Below are 19,909 nucleotides of genomic sequence, written 5' to 3'. Positions count from 1 at the left end.
CAGCATAATGTGAACAATAAATCAACAACGAATCAACATAAAAAATAAAATAAAACATATATTTTTTAAACACTGTGCAATCAACAAAAATATCAACAAGAAATCAACAACATGTCAACATGATAATACTAACATATCATTATCTAGTGTCAGTTAATTTTTTTTTAAATTTATTTCACTGAAAAAATTATCTTATTTACCAATATTTTTTTTAGAATAAAATTTTCTAATGTGAAAATCAAGCAAATACTAACTGATTATCAACACAAAATCAACATAAAGTCAACATACAATCAACAACATTGTAATATTACAATAATTCAGCAATCAACCGTCATCAACAAATCGCGATGCAGAATAAAAACACAGAAATACAACCGAACACAAAAATGCAGAAATAACAAAAAATTATTCCATAAAACCACATATTTATTTTACATAACATAAAATTAGCATTATATTAATCCAGTTTGCCTACCCATCCTTATCTGGTTATGGTAAGTTCATAATTTCCTTTACCATGAAGCGATCTTATGGAGAGGAGATCTCATTTACGCTAGGTCAAGCTATCCTCTTGACTTATGAAGATTGTAAGTGAATTCCAAGGATTATGGTGAAAAAACAGTACAAAAATTGTAGATCTGAAAATAAAAAAGAAGAAGAAGAACAATGAATAAATTGTAGATCTGAAATGAAAATAGATGACGACGACGATCGAAGGAGATGATGGCATTGGCGAAGATGACGACAGAGACGATAATGAAAACGATGACAGAGGAGCGGAGGAACAGAAAACGTTGCAGCGGAAGACGGTAGGGCAGAGAAATGGAGAACGGTAAAAAAGAGGTGACCTGCGAGTGAAAAAAAACATGAATATAGAGAGAGAAAATTGAACTGAGAGGAAGAGAGAATTAAATGAGAAAGAGAGAGAAAATAATTGAAGTTATGATTGTTTGTGTTTTTAGCGTTGTATGTGGTGATGGTATAAAAGTACTCCCTGTCCCAATAAAGTTGTCCAGTTTGCCTTTATCACAAAGTTTAAGAAAAACAATTATTATTTATGAGTTTTATATTTTTTTTTTCTTGTCATATCCCTATTTAATATAGGGTCCACTTGCAATTTACTTTTAATTTACTCATTACTGGATTTTAAATATGGGTAATATAGAAAAATTGAGTGTAAAAGTTGGTTACTTTTTAAAAGTGGACAAGAGTTTTGAGATAATTTTTTTTTTCAAAGTGAACAACTCTATTGAAACGGAGGGAGTAATAAATATGTCCGTATATGGTAGTTTCAATATGTCAAAGTTAGAGCCCTATAAAAGTAAAAAAACTGTTAAATGTTGGTTATTTGGGTAAGAAGCTCTACAATAATTTGAACCAAATAGATCCATGATGTTTTTTTGAGCAAATTACTATGACATCTTTCATATTTGGCAAAGTTCACAGTTTAATCTATTTTTTTTTAAAATCGAACGATATAGTCCCTCTGTTTTGTTTTTGTCAACGATTTAGTCATTTCGTCCATTTTCGGATGTTAGTCAACAAAGTCAACGAAATTATATGATCCCCACTTTTATTTTTCTCAACGATTTCGTCTCTCTTTTGTTTTTGTCAACGATTTCTTCCCTCGGATTTGAAAATTAATTTACCCCTAAATTTTTTGACTTCGTTAACTAATATAGATGGAGAGACTAAACTGTTGACGAAAGCAAATGTGAGGAGGCATATAGTTTAATTTTTAAACAAGAGAGACTTAAATGGCAATCATATCAAATGTGAGCGGCTCATTGCAACTTGCTCATGTTTATTAAGTGGAGGTTTTATAGTTCTATAAACTCAGTGGAAAATAAGGTGTTGGCAGTTGGAACAATTTTCTAATCGGACAGCCAGCTGGTCCCGGTTAATACGGTCCGACCGACCAGTCCGGTTTTATAAACCCTGATAATAACCAGCAAAAGTGTTTACATAGAGAATAAAAAGCTCACTAACTCAAATTTCAGTTTCCAGAATTCATTTTCAGCAAATATTCAATTTGTAAGCTGAGTGTAAGTAAATCACAACAACGGTAAAATTCAAAATTAGGGTTTTCGCTAGTTCTTGGTCTCAAATTTTATCATTTGCTGTTTGATTCTCTCGTTCTTGGGGTTTTCTTTTGAAATTTTAATTTTCGTCTGATTTTATGGCTCTCACAGTTAAATTTGCAGGTGAAAGATATGCGTTCGAGGGTGTAGATTGCAAGTGCGGAGCTATTAGGGATGTGGACAAATGTTTTTAGACTTGTATGCTATTTCTTTTTATTCAATCTTTTTGTTTTTACCATTTTTATTAGGAACATTCAATCTTTATGTTTTTACCTGTTTTTTCCAGGCAAATCTTAATCAACTATCATGGTTCCAGTTTATCCCCAACGAATCGGAGTTGAACAATTTACCAGATAAGAGGTTAATTCTTCTGCAATTGTCTGTTCATTGTCTTCTTTTTTCTTTTCGGTTGGAGCTAGAAAAGAATTTTCATGGGATCACTGATTAAAATGCATGTCTTTTGAGTTTCGACAGCGTAAAGTTAGAACAGAAAGATGCTGCCACATGGCTCGTGCTTTGGTCTCATTCACAGTTGCAGAAAGATGGATTTCTCAGCTCATGGACCAATGCCTTCGTTGGACCTTGGGATCCGTCTCAGGGTTTGCACAATCCTGGTAAGGATTACACCTACTGGTTATCTACCGGATATTGGACGATTCTTTTTATGTAGAATTAGAAGCTGAGAAAAGCTAATTAGAGTTATAATTATTGTGTTTTAATTATGACCTTTTGACAGATGAGAAAATCAAACTTTGGCTTTTTCTACCCGGGTCACACTCATCTGTTGTTGAGAGTGCTCAAGCTGCAGTTTCTAGGCTAAGGGGTAACATTTGTTCTCAACTTCTTAGTAGTTTCTCTCTGCATCTCTGTAGTTTGTCTATTAGGATATGGATGTTCTTGCTCTTACCCACCCAATTGTTACTCAAACTTTCCCCTTTATTTTCTTTTGGGATATGCTCTTTTCATCATATTTACTAACATGGTCTATGTTAATCTTGTTAATATTTTGATATTTTTGTGCATTATTTGAAGTCATTGCATCTGGAGTTTGGGCGGCTCCTGGGGACTCTGAAGAAGTTGCTGCAGCCCTTTCCCAATCTTTGAGGAATTCTATAGAAAAGTAAACTCTGTTCTATATTCTAGGCAATATTTGTTATTCATCATTTGTTTTATTGAAAATTTCTCTACTGAACTTGCAGAGCACTTGCTGGACTTTCTTATATGAGATTTGGAAGTGTATTCACAAAGTATCACCCATCTCAAAGTGAAGCACTCGTCAGGTTAGAATGAGTTGCTTCTACTTCGTAGATATTAGATTAGTAGTCAGGCTGATGTATATAACTTGATCAGTTTTATATAGTACTAATTAGTATTAATGACAATGATATTAATAATGCCACAGTTTTGAGTTTCCTGGTTAAGCATTTATTATTGCTCAATTCTCAATATGCATGTACCCAATCGGCCAATCCATTTTTTTAGAACTTATGGAATCTATTTTTAACTTTCTGTTTATTTATAATAGCTTTCCTTTCGAAGTATGCTTGACCCACCCAGTCCATAGGCATTCCTGTGGTATTGTAAACTGCATTTTGCTGATTAGGAGCACATATCGAGTTGCAATTAAAAACACAAGCAATTGAGCAACCATGCTGTGGCATTCTTTTCATTTTAGTTGGATTTTCCCCCACCCATTGATTTATTACTTAAAGGGTTAATGTCAAAAAAAATCACGAACTTTACACGTTTTCTCATTTTAATCATAAAGTTTAAATTTTCTCATTTTCATACACGAACTACTACTTTTTCCCAAATTCATACACGGTGGTGGCACTCATTCATTGGTGTAAAATAACCTCCACCTCAACGAATTACACCAATGGAGCCGTGACACTTCAGCACCGTGCATGAATTTGAGAAAAAGTGTTAGTTCGTGCATGAAAATGAGAAAATTTAAAGTGCATGATTAAAATGAGAAAACATGTAAAGTTCGTGAATTTTTATGACATTTTCCCTTACTTAAAATGCTTTATGGAATAGCAACTTTTAATGTCTAAGGTACAGAGATATTTTCTGGCAAGAGATTATTGTGGCTTTAAATGTTGAGGGTCTCAACGAATGGAGTCCAATTGCGGTTAAGAATAAATTAGGCTGTGAGAATGTGTTCACAGAAACCGAATTCAAGCAAAACGATTCTTTCAAAAAGCATTTAAATCTGGTATTTATACTAAAAAATGATGTATTATTAAAATAAACAAATGTTCCTCTCCTCTCTACAGAACTACGCTTTAGTCATATGAGTTTTTTTATGAATTAAAATAATTATAAGTTTAGTCAAATGTCATGTAAACAAATGACTATTTTGATAATAAAGCGGCAGGGGGTTTTGGCCTCTATTATGGATTCTGGTCTGGTGAATTGTTTAAATTTTTTCTATTTGGGATGCCATGAGTTATCACATTTAAAGGAGCATCTCAAAGTAGATTTACTGGTTGGGGTTGAGGAATTTTTATTAAATTGTTGTTTTTATCCCTTTAGAAAGAGGCTATACAAGATTGAGATCACCGGTTGGAAAACTAATCTTAATGTAAGACAAGATGCTTCTAGAATTGTTCTCTTTGCAATTATTCTGGGTTATAATTGCTGATACCTTCTCTGAAATAAGTTATTTTCATACTTGGAGTTGGGGGAAATTTCTACTTTTAGATTATCACGTGCGACCGTTGCTACAATGAAACACTTCTTTTCCTTGTAGCTAAAACAAAAATTTAAGGGTGTTATAATATCACATTAACTTATGTCTGTACTGGTAGTTGGGTTCCATGAAGGAGAAATTGGGCACTCATATTTGCATCTGATCCTTTACTGATACCAAAATTATATGGGTAGTAGGAATTCCAGTGAAGAAAAAAAATGATCTCCAAGTCTGATAAGGGAATATTCTCTTTTATTTTTGGTTGCATAGAGAATTTGTTTGAGAAAGTTGATTTTTTCTGTTTTTGGGCTGCAACCCTTTATTCTAGCGCAGGAGTGATTAGGCATGGTTTGTAGAAAGTGACAAGTGTTTGCTTATTATCATAAGAATTATCCATAGACATCTGAAAAGGAACAATTTGGTTATCCTTTATATGCTTTACAAGCCCGCTAACTTTTTTAATCTATATTTAAAGTTGCCCTCTCTCATAAGACAGCTTTACTAGTATTGCATCTCATAGATGGTTATTAATGATTCAACTTTGGTTCAATACCTAGTTTTACCTTTAAACTGTAGTAGTAGTCGAATTGTATTGAATAGGAAAAACTTTAGTTACTCCTAAATCAATGAGCAAACCACCTGTATAGAACTATATATAGGTGCCAAAAATGTGCTTGCCTAAGTAATAATTTTTTAGCTGCTTTATTACAGAGTTTCTCTCTCTCTTATATGCTGATTTTTATGCTTTTTAAATAGTTGTTTTTGTCTCCTAGTTCAATCTATTTTTTTAGTTTTATGACACTATTTTCTTTTAGTAATTTTTCCATTGGTACTTTTTGCAGAAGACGGCCTACAGTTGAGTTCATCTTTGCTGCCACAGAAGAGGCAATCTTTGTGCATGTTATAATATCTGCGAAGTTGGTGAAATTACATATCTTAGTTGCTTTTGTAGTAAAAATATTTGGAATAGTGGTAGCACGTCAAAATAATTATTAATTTGTCTTGATCATTTGTAGGCATATCCGAGCACTTTCAAGTGATGACATAGAAAGAGTGTTAAAGCATTCTACGAATACTTCTGGTTACAGACTTCCAGGTTTTTTCTTTGTAATATTATGCGGGTATTCTGTATAAGTTAAAATATGGTTTGTTGGATCATTACAGATGATGTATGTTTGTTTAACCCATATCAAAAAGATCTGTTTTGACACTCTTCTTCATCCATTTATTTTGCTTTCCACCGTATTAAGCCTTATTAATTACAGTCATAAAAGAAGAATAGAAATTGCCATAAGGCTGTCCAATTATTAACTGCTTGAAACATAAGATATCAGGGGTTCAAACCCATGACAACCTTCTAGCTTTAGAAGAATAGAAGTTTTTGATGTGCTAGAAAATATCATGATAGATTGATGTATGTTCAAGGAAATTCACGCTTAACCAAGTTTCAATAACAGTTCCTTTCGGTTTTTTCAAGGGAGTACAAAATCCTGTCAAAAATGTATAACATTTTGAGATGTGCGACTTACACCTGGTAGAGAAATAAGAACCATAACAGGTAGACATGAGTGCCATTCAGGTTGGTGGATGGCATTACTCTTTTGCTCTTGGGGTACAAGTTTATTGGTGCATGCAGTGCTATTTCAAATGGATAATATATGGGTTGTTGCGACTCTTACATTGAGGTTTGAAGTGCTACCTTGAAATTGAAAGGATTATTATTTTAGAACTCATTTTCCTCAAGTACAAATTTATTTTATGATTATCCTTGTAGGAGATAATGGATGTTGCATTTCATATCTGAGGTGATAATTTGATTTGGAGAGAATGATCAACATATTAATACTTTTGTGTAAAAGGTTTAGGTTTCGTCTTCTCTTGGGTATAATACTTTAGGAAAAGGTACCCCAATCAGTGATATGCGCCAATACCAAGTATTCCATGTGCAGTCCATTTATTCAATGGGACGTTTCACAAATATTTCACAGAAATAGCTATACTTGAGCAGATATAGGTTTTGAGACTTGCTCAACCTGTGAACATCATTTCATCTGTAGTTTTTCTAATGCAATTTGGCAATGCTACTAACTGGGGAGCTATTAAGGTTGACCAAGCCCCCTTTCCCCTCCACATTGCTTTATTAAAATTTTGGCTCCTGCATGACCATGATTCTCAAAGTCCAGCAATGCAGCTTTTCTTCCTCACCTTTGCCTATGTTGTCATTTTGTTTTTTGCAGTGATTGTTTCTCCTCATGGAATGCGTGGTTGGCTGACAGGATATTTTCCAAATGATTTTGTCAAGCAAGTTTATCTTAGGTGATTTATTCCTTAATTTGCCTTTTGATACTCAGCCCCCTTTTTTTGTCAAAAAATGGATGAGGTAGTCATGCTAGTAGATGATGAGAGTTCTGATTTAATACTTTTCTACCACATTATTGTTCTGTTTAGCAGTTCCGGAAAGTCGAGGACGTCGGATGGATCTAAAGGTTTACCATATCATGTTTCTCAAGGGCCTGGATGCTTGATGAGGGGTCAAAGTTGCTATGTTGAAGTGACTCTTGGTTGTCCTAGATCAGAAAGTGAGAAGGGATTGTTATCGAACTTGAATTCATGCAGGAACTTAACTAAATATCATGTTGTGGAATCCCCATCTGTGGGAAGAGGTGATCAAAAGGGATCACTGGACAGTTCATCAACACACGAGAGAACATTTATTTATCCAGCGGAAGCAGTTGTTGTTCCAGTCCTGCAAGCATCATATGCTAGATCTTCTCTGAAAAGGTATTTTTACATTGACTTCTATTCTAACTAATTCCCTATTTGGTTCAAGGTGTTCTAGTTGGAATGTTGGAAAATTTGCCCCTATGTGGTCTTGTGCATTTGATCCACTGATGTCTTTATATATAAAATAAAGGAAGTGTATTCTGAATCGTCTATCCTGGTCCAACCTAACATATACAGGTTGATTGTGTATAGAATATCAATTTCCTTTTTCCTTTACTTTTGCATATGTGGATAATTATTAAACTGAACGGTTTTTGTTGCATGTTTTTGTGTTGCTTCTGGGTATTTGTCTAAAATTACTTCTTCGTTGTCCCTATTTTTGTTTGTTTGAAATTGAATGTTTTGGTACATGTGACCTAAACTAATATGGGTCCTTTTACTTTTTTTTTTGTTGTTGCAGATTTTGGCTCCAAAATTGGATAGGTCCATCATTGCTTGGTTCATCTTTCTTTATGCATTGGTTTGTGCTTTTCTATTCTTTTTGGACATTCTGACATCAATTCTTAAATTTTCTGCAAGTTCTTATTTTATTCTGGGTTCTCCTTTCTCTATGCTGATACAATTGTTATAAGAAAAAATAAAAGAATATTGGGAAACCATATGAAACTCAGTGTAAAGTTATGAATCCACAGCTCAGTAAGAAAGTTATTATAGTGTGAGTCACTTCTAGAAGAAGATGACTGCTAGGATGACTGCATGATAATGTTGAAAGCTAGGTTATGTCTTGAATCCTCATTATGGGCTCTAAATGTTCTTGTTATTCAGGGGTGGTGATATAGATAACATCGAAGGATCTTGGGTTGCATCTACTGGAATGCGTATACGACATGGCTATGATAGTAGTAGCAATAGTAATAGTAGCAGTATTGGTTCCATAAGCAGCAGCTCTAGTGATAGTGACCTCAAAATGACTGGAGAAGCTGGTGACCTTGAGGCAGATGCAGATTCATTATCATGTAGACAGTCTGGTCTATCATCTAATGATCGCATGGAAATTGATGGCTCCAAATCGGTATTGCAATTTTATATATCTGTATTGTTAACTTTTATCATCTATATATTCTTCTTTTTTCGTGTAAATTGCTTGTGTTACATATGCTGTTACAAAACAATTGAACTTGTCAGATTGAGCTTCAAATGCTACCCTGCTGTGCAAAAATTGATGTTTGGATATAAGATCAATATGAAAGTTTTTAATAGTCCGAGCAACAGTGGGCTTGCATTCTTCTTTAGATGCGTGAATAGTGGTCCTGCCATTGTAACGTCACATTGCTGAGATAATTGAGCTTGCTATTTTAATAATCTGATATTGTACTTTGGCTGTGCTATTATGGTTTCATTTATATAATTTGTAAATATTAATCCCGCACTAGTGCATTTATTAATGTACATTTTGTCTCCATGTCTCCCTGAATATTTGTGCATGTGCATGCATTTCTTGTTTCATCAAAATTAAGCTTGCAAAAGAAATTGAGGTGGAAAAAGTCTCATGATTTGTTTTTTTTTGTAATGCAGTCGGGTATTTGTGTCTTTTTCATGTTAAGAATTCTTTTCTGTTAATGAAAGAAACATTTAAGTTTTTTTTTTTATGCTACTGCAGGGTTCTAAGCGTCCTCGTTCAGGGATGCCAGAGTCATTTGGTCAAATGGGTTCTACGAAAAATGTCACAATGCAAGGTTCCTACAAGTCTGACTTTGGTTCCCTTGATCATGCTTCCATCACAGGAGTTGGAAATGATCCAATCGACTGTCATTTGGATTGGGATGATGATGACAGAGGTGTAGGGATTAATATCCAAGCTCTTCTGTCAGAGTTCGGTGATTTTCACGACTTCTTTGAAAATGACGCCTTGCCTTTTGGAGAGGTAATTTTTATATTCTGTGAAAGCTATAATAGCATTGAAAATTGTTTTACTGTTGATCTGAGGAAAGTATAGATGGTATAGAGTAGACAAAGATTATCACACATCGAAATGACTGCAATTGGCAGTTATGTAGTGGAAACTTGTTTATTGATCAGCCTTGACACCAAAACAGATACAAGCTGCTGAATAGCATGGGAAAATATATTTGAACCTAATCTAAACAAGAAGTTATTCAGTTCAAACATTTTTCTTTCCATTGGGTTTGCCTTATTCATAGGATGTGTGAGCAACAGAGGGTCTCACTGGTTTTGCAAGTTCAGACTGAAATATGCTACACAAAAAGTACTTGACATTCATTGTCATTTGGAATATGGCTTTCAAATTAAGGTCCAAACCAGTGAATGCTGCTAAAGGGAGTGGTGATCAGGAAAAGATAATCTGAATTTTTAAAGATTGCTTTGGACAGCACAAATATAGAAACTTATATTTTTTTTTACTTTTACTAGTATGCTTTTTCCTTTTTCTCTTTTCCTTTCTAGATTTTCTACCACGTTCTTTTAGTGAGTCTTTATCCTTGTCTTTTCCATTCTATTGCAACTTATAAATTCTGAATTTTTTGTCTAATCCCCTTTTCCCTAAGGTTCAGGGATTTTCTCTCTTATTTGGTTGAATAATTAAAATAAGAAAATCATTCAGTAATAGAATAGAAATGGCCATAACCATTATTTATCATTGTCTGAGAATCCAGTCATCTTGGGTTAATGTTTCAATATTCTTTGTCATAAAACATATGTGCAACATTCGTTCTTCTCCTAAACTCATACTTTTGAAATTTAAATAGCTTAGTTGGCTCCAATAAACAAAGTAAATAGTACTATATAGGGAGAACAGAAAGCTGAATTTGTCCAGCTCTTATTGAATCTAATCATGACCCTATCTTTGCTTTGATGTTGTAAAGCCTCCTGGTACAGCAGAGTCGCAGGCTCTTATATTGTCTGCTCCAGATTGCGGAGAAGTTGTTAGCAGTCCTATCGGGGTAATAGATGTTGCAGATCAAATGCTTTTGCCTGTGGGTTTTTCATCGTTTGAGAGCTTTAACCCACCTCCCACAGGACCCATTGATGAGTGCATCAGTAAGAATCAAGAAAGCACCCTTGAGTCTCTGACATCAGGTCCAGTGAACAAGACTTCATTATGCTGTACAGGTGAGTTCGAGCATTTGATCAAAGCTGAAGCTCTTATGTCCTTTGCTCCTGAGTATGGATCTGTTGAAACCCATGTAAGTGAGTCGTCCTCATCAATTTTCAGAAGTCCGTATTGTCCAATGTCTCGCCAAGTTGAGAGTTCAAATTCAAGTCTGAACAATTACACTTATGGTGCAACTCCACCCTCTTCTCCTTGCTATGATGGATCAGACGAGAAGAATAGCATGTATATGAATTCAAAAGCAGGTGCTGCACGGCAAGACACGAAGAAATTTTACACTCATATGGAGAGTGGGAAGGATCACGGTCATAGAAAATCATTGGCCCGACCTAGCAGCCTTGCTATTTCTGATGGGATAGTGCGATCTCCAATCTCCACCTTCAATTCTACTACTGCAGTTAAATCTGTGCCAAAGAAAATTGCTGAATCTGACGCAGGATCAGAAAACTTCCTACATACTTCGAAGACTGTTTTGGCAACTGAAGTTGAATCTCTCATGTTTCAAGCTTCCATGTGCAGGGTAAGGCACACACTGGTGTCTTCGTCTAATCACATACCTACAAGCTTAAGTAGGTTAAGCAGCAGCTCTGTTTTGAGTGACCTTCCGGGTGAGGGAAGTACCATGACAGACAATCTATCTAGCAGGTATGAGGTGAGGAAGAAAGAATCTATACCTGTTAGAATTGCTGGTGATATTGATGTGGGAGTGCTAGATGGTAACGTCCATGCCCCTGTTGGTGTTTGGCGCTCTGTTCCAGTTCCTAAAGTAAACAAACCTAGTAATTCACCTAGTATTGAAGCTGGTCCATCCTTACCCCATCATCCATTGAATGATGAAAGAATGCTTTCGTATAAACATAGACAGCCACTACAGGAGTTACTTGATGGAATGGCATTACTTGTGCAGCAAGCCACTTCTTTTGTTGATGTGGCTCTGGATGCAGATTGTGGAGATGGTCCTTTTGGTTGGCTTGCATTACAAGAGCATTGGAGGCGCGGATTTTCTTGTGGGCCTTTCATGGTCCATGCAGGCTGTGGTGGGTCTTTGGCTTCCTGCCATTCCTTGGACATTGCCGGCATGCAGTTAGTGGATCCGCTTTCTTCTGATGTAAGCTGTTCTTTTGTACACACACACACACACTCTTGTTGGATATGGTCAATTAGATGCTACACACTTGGACAAGTTGGACTTCTTCTCACAATGATCAAAGTCCCCTTGTTTGTATTTTGTCTCTTCTCTTTTTTCACCTATTAATACTTTTTTCTCTTTTTAATTTCTTGTGGCTAGATTCACGCGTCCTCTGTGGTTAGCTTGCTTCAAACTGAAATTAAGACAGCCTTAAAATCTGCCTTTGGGAACTTGGATGGCCCGTTATCTGTCACTGATTGGTGCAGAGGCCGCAGTCAGTCAGGTGATGGAGTTTCCACAGTCGATGGATCTTATGCTGAGTCTACCTTGAGCGACTGCAAGGATTCTTCAAGCACTGTATGTTTATCTGCTGGAGAACCAATAAACCCAGCCCAGTCTTCTGCTGGTGCATGTGCATCTTCTTACCTTAAAGGTATACTGATTAATTATTCTGGTTCTGGAATTTATAGGTGACTTACGGCTTAGCAATCACAGCAGCTGATGGAACAAAGACAGACGACTCTACACAAAGGAGACTGAGCCAAGAAATAGAGTCAGAACAGCAATTATGTTCCCGAAAGCCAACAGTCTTGGTTATCCCATCCCCTGCTATACTTGTTGGGTATTTATTGCGGTTACTTCAATTTCACATGAGCACCTGATAGATTTTCGTCAAAATTTATTTTCTTCCAATCCTTATAACTCTAATCTGATTGCTTTTAGTGGTGGTAAGCTGTTTGGGAATGACATAAATAGTATCGATAAACAACCCTTAGTCTGTGCATGAGAGATAAGGGGAAAACTCCTAGAATTGAATGCCCATATATTTTCCTTGACATCTCCTCTTCTTTTGTTGTTTTGGTTTTCATTTTGTTCTAATTGCAAGAAACTTGTATACGTTATAGGTATCAGGATGATTGGCTTAAGACATCTACAAGCTCTCTACAACTCTGGGAAAAGGCTCCTTTTGAACCATATGCTTCACCAAAACCTGTAAGATTATTAAGCATTGATATAGATTCTGCATGTCTGATTTTATTGCATTTTTTTCTACCTGTGAATGATATTGCAACTTTACTCTTCACTAATTGCTGCAGATTACTTATTGTGTTATATGTCCAGACATTGACCCCCTGACTTCTGCTGCTGCTGATTTTTTTCAACAACTTGGTACTGGTGAGTAGCAATTATTTATGTCTTACCCCTGATTTAGTTCAATTCTAGTCTATAATTTGTTCCGTTCGAAATGGAATTTATTTGGATTAAGCATGACGTATTCTACAAAAATGAAAAGTAGAGTTCCTAATTAAATTTTAATTAAACCAAACACAAATTATGTTTATGTATAAATGGATTCCATAAAGTTTTATGGAATGCATTTGAACCATACAAACCAGTAGTAATATGTGTAGCAATTATATAATGTTTTCATGTCAAAGGGGAAAGCTTTGTTGTTGCACTATGCAAGGTGATATTCAAATTTAGCTCTGGTGTGGTGATGTTATTCAGCATATAAACTAACTAGATTAACATTCTGAGTCTTACAATGAGCTTTTCTCCTCCAGTTTACGAGGCTTGCAAATTGGGAACTCATCAACCTCAGAGTTTAGGGAATCAAATGGACATAGACACAGGGAAACATTCATATTCTGGTTTTGTGCTGCTCGACTGCCCACAATCAATGAAAATAGAAAGCAGTAATACATCTCTTGTTGGTTCAATAAGTGATTATTTTCTTTCTCTGTCCAATGGCTGGGACATGACAAGCTATCTCAAGTCTCTTTCAAAGGCTGTTAAAGCCTTAAAAATTGGTCCATGTTTATCAGCTAATCCAAAAGAAGGAAATGCTGGCCCTTGTATGGTAGGTGCAGGTTCCTATTTTCTTTCATCGTTATGGAATTGCTTTTCCTGATAACTTGTAGTTCAAGAGATATTAATGTTCTTATGAGCTTTTCCATGATGTGGCTTTAATGGCAATAACTCTCCATTTATGATAAAAGCTGCTGGTAACTTTTGATTTGTTAAGGTGCTGTATTATCATTTAATCTGTAAAGCATTCTTATGGTTGAATTTGGTACTAGCAGATATTGGGCAAGTAGTTTATTTAGTTGGTATAACCCGTGTTGAGAATATAACATAGGTTGTACTATTTGAATAGAATTGATTCAAAATTTTTCTTCTTTTTTAACTCAGGTTATCTATGTGGTGTGCCCCTTTCCTGAGCCTGTTGCAGTTCTACAAACTGTCATTGAATCTTGTGTTGCTGTTGGATCGACATTTCTCTCATCAGATAGAGAGAGGAGGCCACCCTTGCTGAGTCAGGTCAGTAAGGCTTTGAGTTGCTCAGCAGTTGTGGATGAAGCTTCGACATCAAATGTTCTTGTAGTTGCTGGGTTTAATGTTCCCAAACTAGTATTGCAAGTTGTGACAGTTGATGCCATTTTCAGAGTTGCAAGTCCTGCTCTTAATGAGCTTGTCATTCTTAAAGAAACTGCTTTCACTGTATACAACAAGGCTAGGCGAATTTCAAAAGGTCCTTTAAATGATGTACCATCATCAACATCATCTGGAAGATCTCATTTGGTAATGCCACAAATGAATTCTATTCAATCTATGTGGAAGGATTGTGTTGGTCCTCGGCTTGGAGGGCCTACACTTCCAAGAGAGGGTGAATATGATGCTGGTTTGAGACCAGGTACTTGGGATAACTCCTGGCAGACGACAAGGGTTGGAGGGTTGAACTGTGATCCAAGCAGAAATGGGGATCTTTTTTTTCAAGATGAATTTCGCTACCTGTTTGAGCCACTATTTATTCTTTCGGAACCTGGTTCTCTAGAGCAGGCAGCTGCACCTGCAAATTTTGGCAATTCAACTGCTGAATCTTCGAAGGCTTTATCTGACGATAGCAGTGGAGGTTTCATGCAAAGTTCAGCAGTGACTGCTGATACTGGTTCTAGCTCTCAACTTGATGGATCTGAGCCAGATGGACATGGAGGGGGTTATCAAAAGGCTCTTCCAAGTCTACATTGTTGCTATGGGTGGACAGAGGATTGGCGGTGGTTAGTGTGCATCTGGACGGATGCTAGGGGAGAGTTGCTTGATAGCCATATATTCCCTTTTGGAGGAATCAGCAGCCGACAGGACACTAAGGGCTTGCAATGCCTCTTTGTGCAAGTTCTGCAGCAAGGATGTCAGATACTTCAGGCTTGCTCCTCTCCTGATATTGGTGCTGCAAAGCCCAGAGATTTTGTGATTACACGCATTGGATATTTCTTTGAACTTGAGTACCTAGGTATGTTAGTCTCCTCCATTCCTTTTTTCCGTCTAATATTAAGAATGATGCTGATTGCATATTCGGACAGTAGATTTTCCATGTAATTTACATATTTGCACCAATTGCCTGAAATCTACATTTTTACAGAATGAGAAATTTTATTATGTGGAAAATTAAACTAAAGGCCCGTTTGGGGTCACAAAAGCACTTTTCAGTTTATTTGAATTAATGGTTTTTTTCTTAATTTTGTATGAACTATGAACTTTCTGTGAACTTGCATCATGGAGAAGTATCAATTTATCAGCAGTTCTGACATCTCAATAAATAAGTAATTAATCTCTATTGAAGAAAAAGTGCATGATTTTACAACCCCATCCACTGTCACAGAAACTCTACTCACTTGTATCTGAATAGTTGAAGACAATTTCTGATTACCTAAGCATATTTCTGATACATTTGTCCCCTGCAATGATATTAACAGAATGGCAGAAAGCTGTTTATTCAGTTGGAGGTTCTGAGATGAAGAAATGGCCATTGCAACTGCGCCGCTCTGTGCCAGATGGGATGTCTGCAAGCAGCAATGGAGCTACCATGCAGCAACAGGAAATGAGTTTAATTCAAGAGAGAACGCTTCCTTCCTCACACAGTCCACTGTATAGTTCTCACTCAAAAGGCTCGGGTTTTATGAAGGGTGGTCTAGGACAATCTTCTGTAAGAAAACAAATTATAGGTGGACATACCGTGGTTGATAACTCAAGGGGAATGCTACAGTGGGTGCAGAGCATCAGTTTTGCTTCAATTTCAGTTGACCACTCTTTGAATCTGGTTTTTCAAGCGGATTCACCATTTGCTGGTAAGCTAAACCTCTCTACTGCGCTGTGTTTTTCTGTTTTCAACATATTTTTCACTCATTGTACATGCGAGTGACATTGAATTTTCGCTTCTTTGTTATTTTAAGATTAGAGTGTTCTTTGTTGTAGTTAATAAAAACTTCTCTCTTAATTTCTTATTCTGCGTTTTGGCGCATTACAACTGGACAACTTTTACGTGAATTGCCCATTTGACTGGAGATTATCAGATTCATGTTATAAGATATGTCAGTTTTGGTCGACCTGCATGAAATTTGTGATGCTCGTCCTAAGGTTCAATTTTAAGGTGTAGAGCATAGTTTGGGATGTGTGAAGTCGAGGTTGAGCAAAGGATTGTATACTAATTTCCTCTTGGATGGTCTTTCAACTAGAATGTTCTTTCTCTCTTGATTTAATATGTGAATAGCTCTATACTCTTGAAATTCAACTAATGAACAATAATTATAAGCTCCAGAAATGCAGGACAGCTTAGGGTAAACTGCCCTATGGGTAAAAATTTGCAGAGAATAGTGGAAATTTAACCTGAAATCTGGTTTTCAGTTTTGATTTTAGGAAAAAAAAAACAAAGAAAAGATAGAAAATCTTCTAAGGGCTGCACTTAGAAGTGATTTAGGCAATCACACTGAAATGAGATTCTAATGCTACTAGGAATAGTAATCTGAAACTAGAAATTTAACCTAAAACTAACTAGAATTTTTTTAAACTAATTAGAACTCCCGAGAAGCTCCTAAAGTGCCTTTGGGTGGTAAAATTGTAGATGTTAAAGCAAACACTAAACTTCTTTGTTCTCTGCCTTGCCTGCATCAATGAATTAACAGTTTGTTGCCATTTTGCTCTAGAATTATTGGGTAGAGTCGTCAATCACATAGCATCATGATAAGTTATGATAGGATTTATAAGTTAGTTTTGCTTTCATCTTTGGTTTTGAATCTGTTGTACTGAAACATAGACTCCAAATATATGCAGGGGGAATGCAGGGTGGCAGTGGTATTAATGCATCAAACTATTTGGAAGGTTTCACTCCTGTAAAGTCTCTGGGTTCCTCTTGTGCATCTTACCTCTTAATACCATCACCCAGCATGCGCTTCCTTCCGCCAACACCTAATCAGCTTCCAACTTGTCTGACTGCTGAATCACCACCACTTGCGCATCTCCTTCATAGTAAGGGCTCTGCGATTCCTCTCTCCACTGCTTTTGTGGTATCCAAAGCTGTTCCTTGTATGAGGAAAGACTATAGAAACAACTCACAGGAAGAATGGCCTGCAGTTCTTTCTGTCAGTCTTATCGACTATTACGGCGGCGCCCAAGAAAAAAATTCTAATAGAGGAATTGGGAAACAAGGTGTGCGAAGTTCAAGCTCGGATGTTATGGATTGTGAAATTGAGATACACTTAATTCTGGAGTCTATAGCAGCAGAGCTTCATGCCTTGTCGTGGATGACGGTGAGTCCAGCATATTTGGAGCGACGAACTGCACTCCCGTTCCACTGTGACATGGTTTTAAGGCTGAGAAGGCTGCTTCATTTTGCTGATAAGGAGCTTTCGTCACAGCCTGATAAGTCACAGATTTAAGTAAAGCTTCGTATTATCAGGCCCGTCTTTTTTTATGCTTTAGTGTAGAATATAATCTATTATTTGTAAATGTAAGAGTAGGCTACTTTTGGAATTCCCAGAAAGAAATAGGTAGATCTAACAGAAATTGTATATGAATAGGACAGTTGGTTACAATAGATTAAATTAATGTGACCTTGTTAGAGTTCAGTGTTGTATTCTTATGGTTGATTTTTGTGAGGATTTTGGTTCTTTTTGCTTGTTTACTAACTTCAACTCCATCACAAATGATCAATGAGCTTTAATTCAAATGGTATAAGCGCTAGGCAGTAAATTGCTTCCACAAATGCTTCTCCTCTCCGATTATCAAAAAGAAAAAGAAAACTCCACCACAATGAAGTTGTTACTCATTTTCTTATTCTTCTCTGTGTACATAAGGTATTGTTATTTATAAAAGGTAGACAGACTCCACTAATTGTTTCTAGTGTATATGCAATTTATATGGGCAAGAATAGTTTACTCTTTTATGAATCACAATTATTTTATCTAGCTCCTGGTTAAGAATAGGTTACTCTTTATAAAAGTATAGGGATTGAATTTAATAAATTTTTTTGAAAAAATAATAATTAAAAAACTTATTTCAGTCTCATTCACTTGACAAGTACACAATATATTTTAATGAAGAAAAGATCAACCCCCCTTTGAATTTGTAACATATAGTCATTTAACTCAATTTTTACCTTTTTAAGCAACTAACCCAAAAACTTTTCATTTTTGAGTCAGATTACTCATAATTGCATTTCTAAAACGTGTGAAATACAAATCGGAGCCGAGGGATGCGGAAAAAAAAATTAAAAAATTCCCTAATTGTTGCGATAAAATTATACTAATCCTATTTTTTGCAATAAAAATATAAATTATGAGGTTATCTGACCAAAAAATGAATAGTATTGGGTCTAATAGCTCAAAAAAGTAAAAACTGAATTAAATGACTATGTGTTACAACTTCAGGAGGCGCGTTGATTCGTTGTTCATATTTTAATGACTCAATATTGCCAAATTAAAATTTTGAGATTTAATATCAAAAGATTGACAAGTTTAGTAATTCAAATATGCGATTTGGCTTTAAGATTTATATACATTGGGGTGAATTCTTTTAATTTAACCAAAACCACAAAATAGTGTCCCTCAATCATCACTTTCATACAGCTCTACATTAGAATCTGCCAAATGACACAGCTCATCATCATGTCACTGTTTACACTAACAGTGCCAATTAATAGTGTTGTAACAAAAGAAAATTTGGAAAAACATGTCAATTCAACAGCTTTATTTTACAATTCTTTATTTCAAATCTTTGCTCAACTCTGAATATGAGTGTGAATTTAGGAGATTGGCATTCCAAAACAACAATAAATGAATTAAAAATGTAGAAATACAAAGAATTAATCACAAATACAAGTAAGAAAGTAAATTAAGCCAGTATATTATGATACATCAAATCAAATTCTTCTTAACCACATATTTTTATTCTAATCACCCTTTTGACAAAAAAAATAAAAATAAATTGCACAATAATTACACAAGTCAATAAAATATATATTATACAAATGAAATGAATACCATTAATTAGAATCTAAACAATCCCAAAATAAATTAAAGTTCCTATGCCCATTAAAGGCTATATAATTTGGTCATATAATAAAAAAAATGCTATTTAACCCATCAATTTTAACCCATCTTATTGTACCGTCTTACGTGACATATTTTTATCCGCTCAATTTCTATCCAAAAGTGTATGCTTCCATTTCCCACTTTAAACTGATCTGTTGTTGCCATGTCAGGTGGTACAATAAGTTGGATTAAATTTGTGTGGTTAAATAGCATTACTCAATAGAAGAAGCCAAAAGCAAGAGCAGCCAAAGATGCTAAGAATGTGGGAACAAATACAGTAGTGGCATGGGATGTTGGGGTGGGAGCTGGTGCTTCTGCTGCTGCTGCTGCCATCTCAATACCCATCAAAACCACCATAATTACAACAAATACCTTCATTGCCTCCATTTTCTGTAAGAAAATTGTTTAAAATTTGTTAACAGAATAAGAATAAGAAGATTAGAATCACCAAGAAGTTGATATTTTTGTGACTGCAAATTTGTATATATAGATGGTTGATGGAGAAACAGAATGTTATTTACTTAGATTCACAGGGTGGCAAATGAGAAATAGTTGCCATACAGCTGCCAAGATGGCATCTTTTTTGCTGTATGTCTCACCTAATGCTTTGGAGTTTTCCACACTTTTTTTTTCATTCACAATCATTCACAATTCATGTATTTATGTGGAAGTAAAAATTCAATGACACTCAATAATATAAATTAAATAGTAAAATATATTATTAAAACTTATTAATTAAATATAAGACATTTAAAATATTTTTTAATTTTCAATAAATAA

At 35.5% G+C, this 19,909-nt stretch overlaps 1 protein-coding gene across 7 annotated transcripts; it reads left to right on the top strand.

Moving 5' to 3' along the window:
- Positions 1-1,850: 1,850 nt before the first annotated feature.
- LOC126670076 (mediator of RNA polymerase II transcription subunit 13) lies at positions 1,851-17,695 on the top strand. Of its 7 annotated transcripts, none has more exons than XM_050363733.2 (23): positions 1,851-2,048; positions 2,208-2,282; positions 2,371-2,444; positions 2,559-2,698; positions 2,821-2,907; positions 3,117-3,204; positions 3,284-3,364; positions 5,622-5,696; positions 5,796-5,875; positions 7,017-7,095; positions 7,231-7,560; positions 7,964-8,023; positions 8,329-8,575; positions 9,164-9,427; positions 10,386-11,741; positions 11,922-12,195; positions 12,261-12,384; positions 12,668-12,755; positions 12,860-12,938; positions 13,328-13,623; positions 13,956-15,054; positions 15,518-15,889; positions 16,872-17,695. In XM_050363733.2, the coding sequence occupies exons 2-23, from the start codon at positions 2,259-2,261 to the stop codon at positions 17,474-17,476; spliced, it is 5,922 nt and encodes a 1,973-aa protein (XP_050219690.1). In that variant the 5' UTR covers positions 1,851-2,048; positions 2,208-2,258; the 3' UTR covers positions 17,477-17,695. The 7 variants fall into 7 exon arrangements, with proteins under 7 accessions (XP_050219690.1, XP_050219687.1, XP_050219688.1 ...); XM_050363730.2 differs by having other exon boundaries at positions 7,228-7,560; XM_050363731.2 differs by having other exon boundaries at positions 2,196-2,282; positions 7,228-7,560.
- Positions 17,696-19,909: the final 2,214 nt, after the last annotated feature.

Source organism: Mercurialis annua, linkage group LG2, assembly GCF_937616625.2.
Source record: "Mercurialis annua linkage group LG2, ddMerAnnu1.2, whole genome shotgun sequence".
Classification (NCBI taxonomy): Eukaryota; Viridiplantae; Streptophyta; class Magnoliopsida; order Malpighiales; family Euphorbiaceae; genus Mercurialis; species Mercurialis annua.
Note: the sequence above shows the minus strand (reverse complement) of the source record. Positions and strands in the feature narration are given on the sequence as shown.

Excerpts from the sequence above, each read along its gene's own strand:
- LOC126670076 (XM_050363730.2), top strand. The coding sequence starts at position 2,259 with ATGTGGACAAATGTTTTTAGACTT. Across the intron at positions 7,096-7,227 it reads GTCAAGCAAGTTTATCTTAG|CAGTTCCGGAAAGTCGAGGA; the intron begins GTGATTTATTCC and ends TGTTCTGTTTAG. Across the intron at positions 15,055-15,517 it reads CTTTGAACTTGAGTACCTAG|AATGGCAGAAAGCTGTTTAT; the intron begins GTATGTTAGTCT and ends TGATATTAACAG.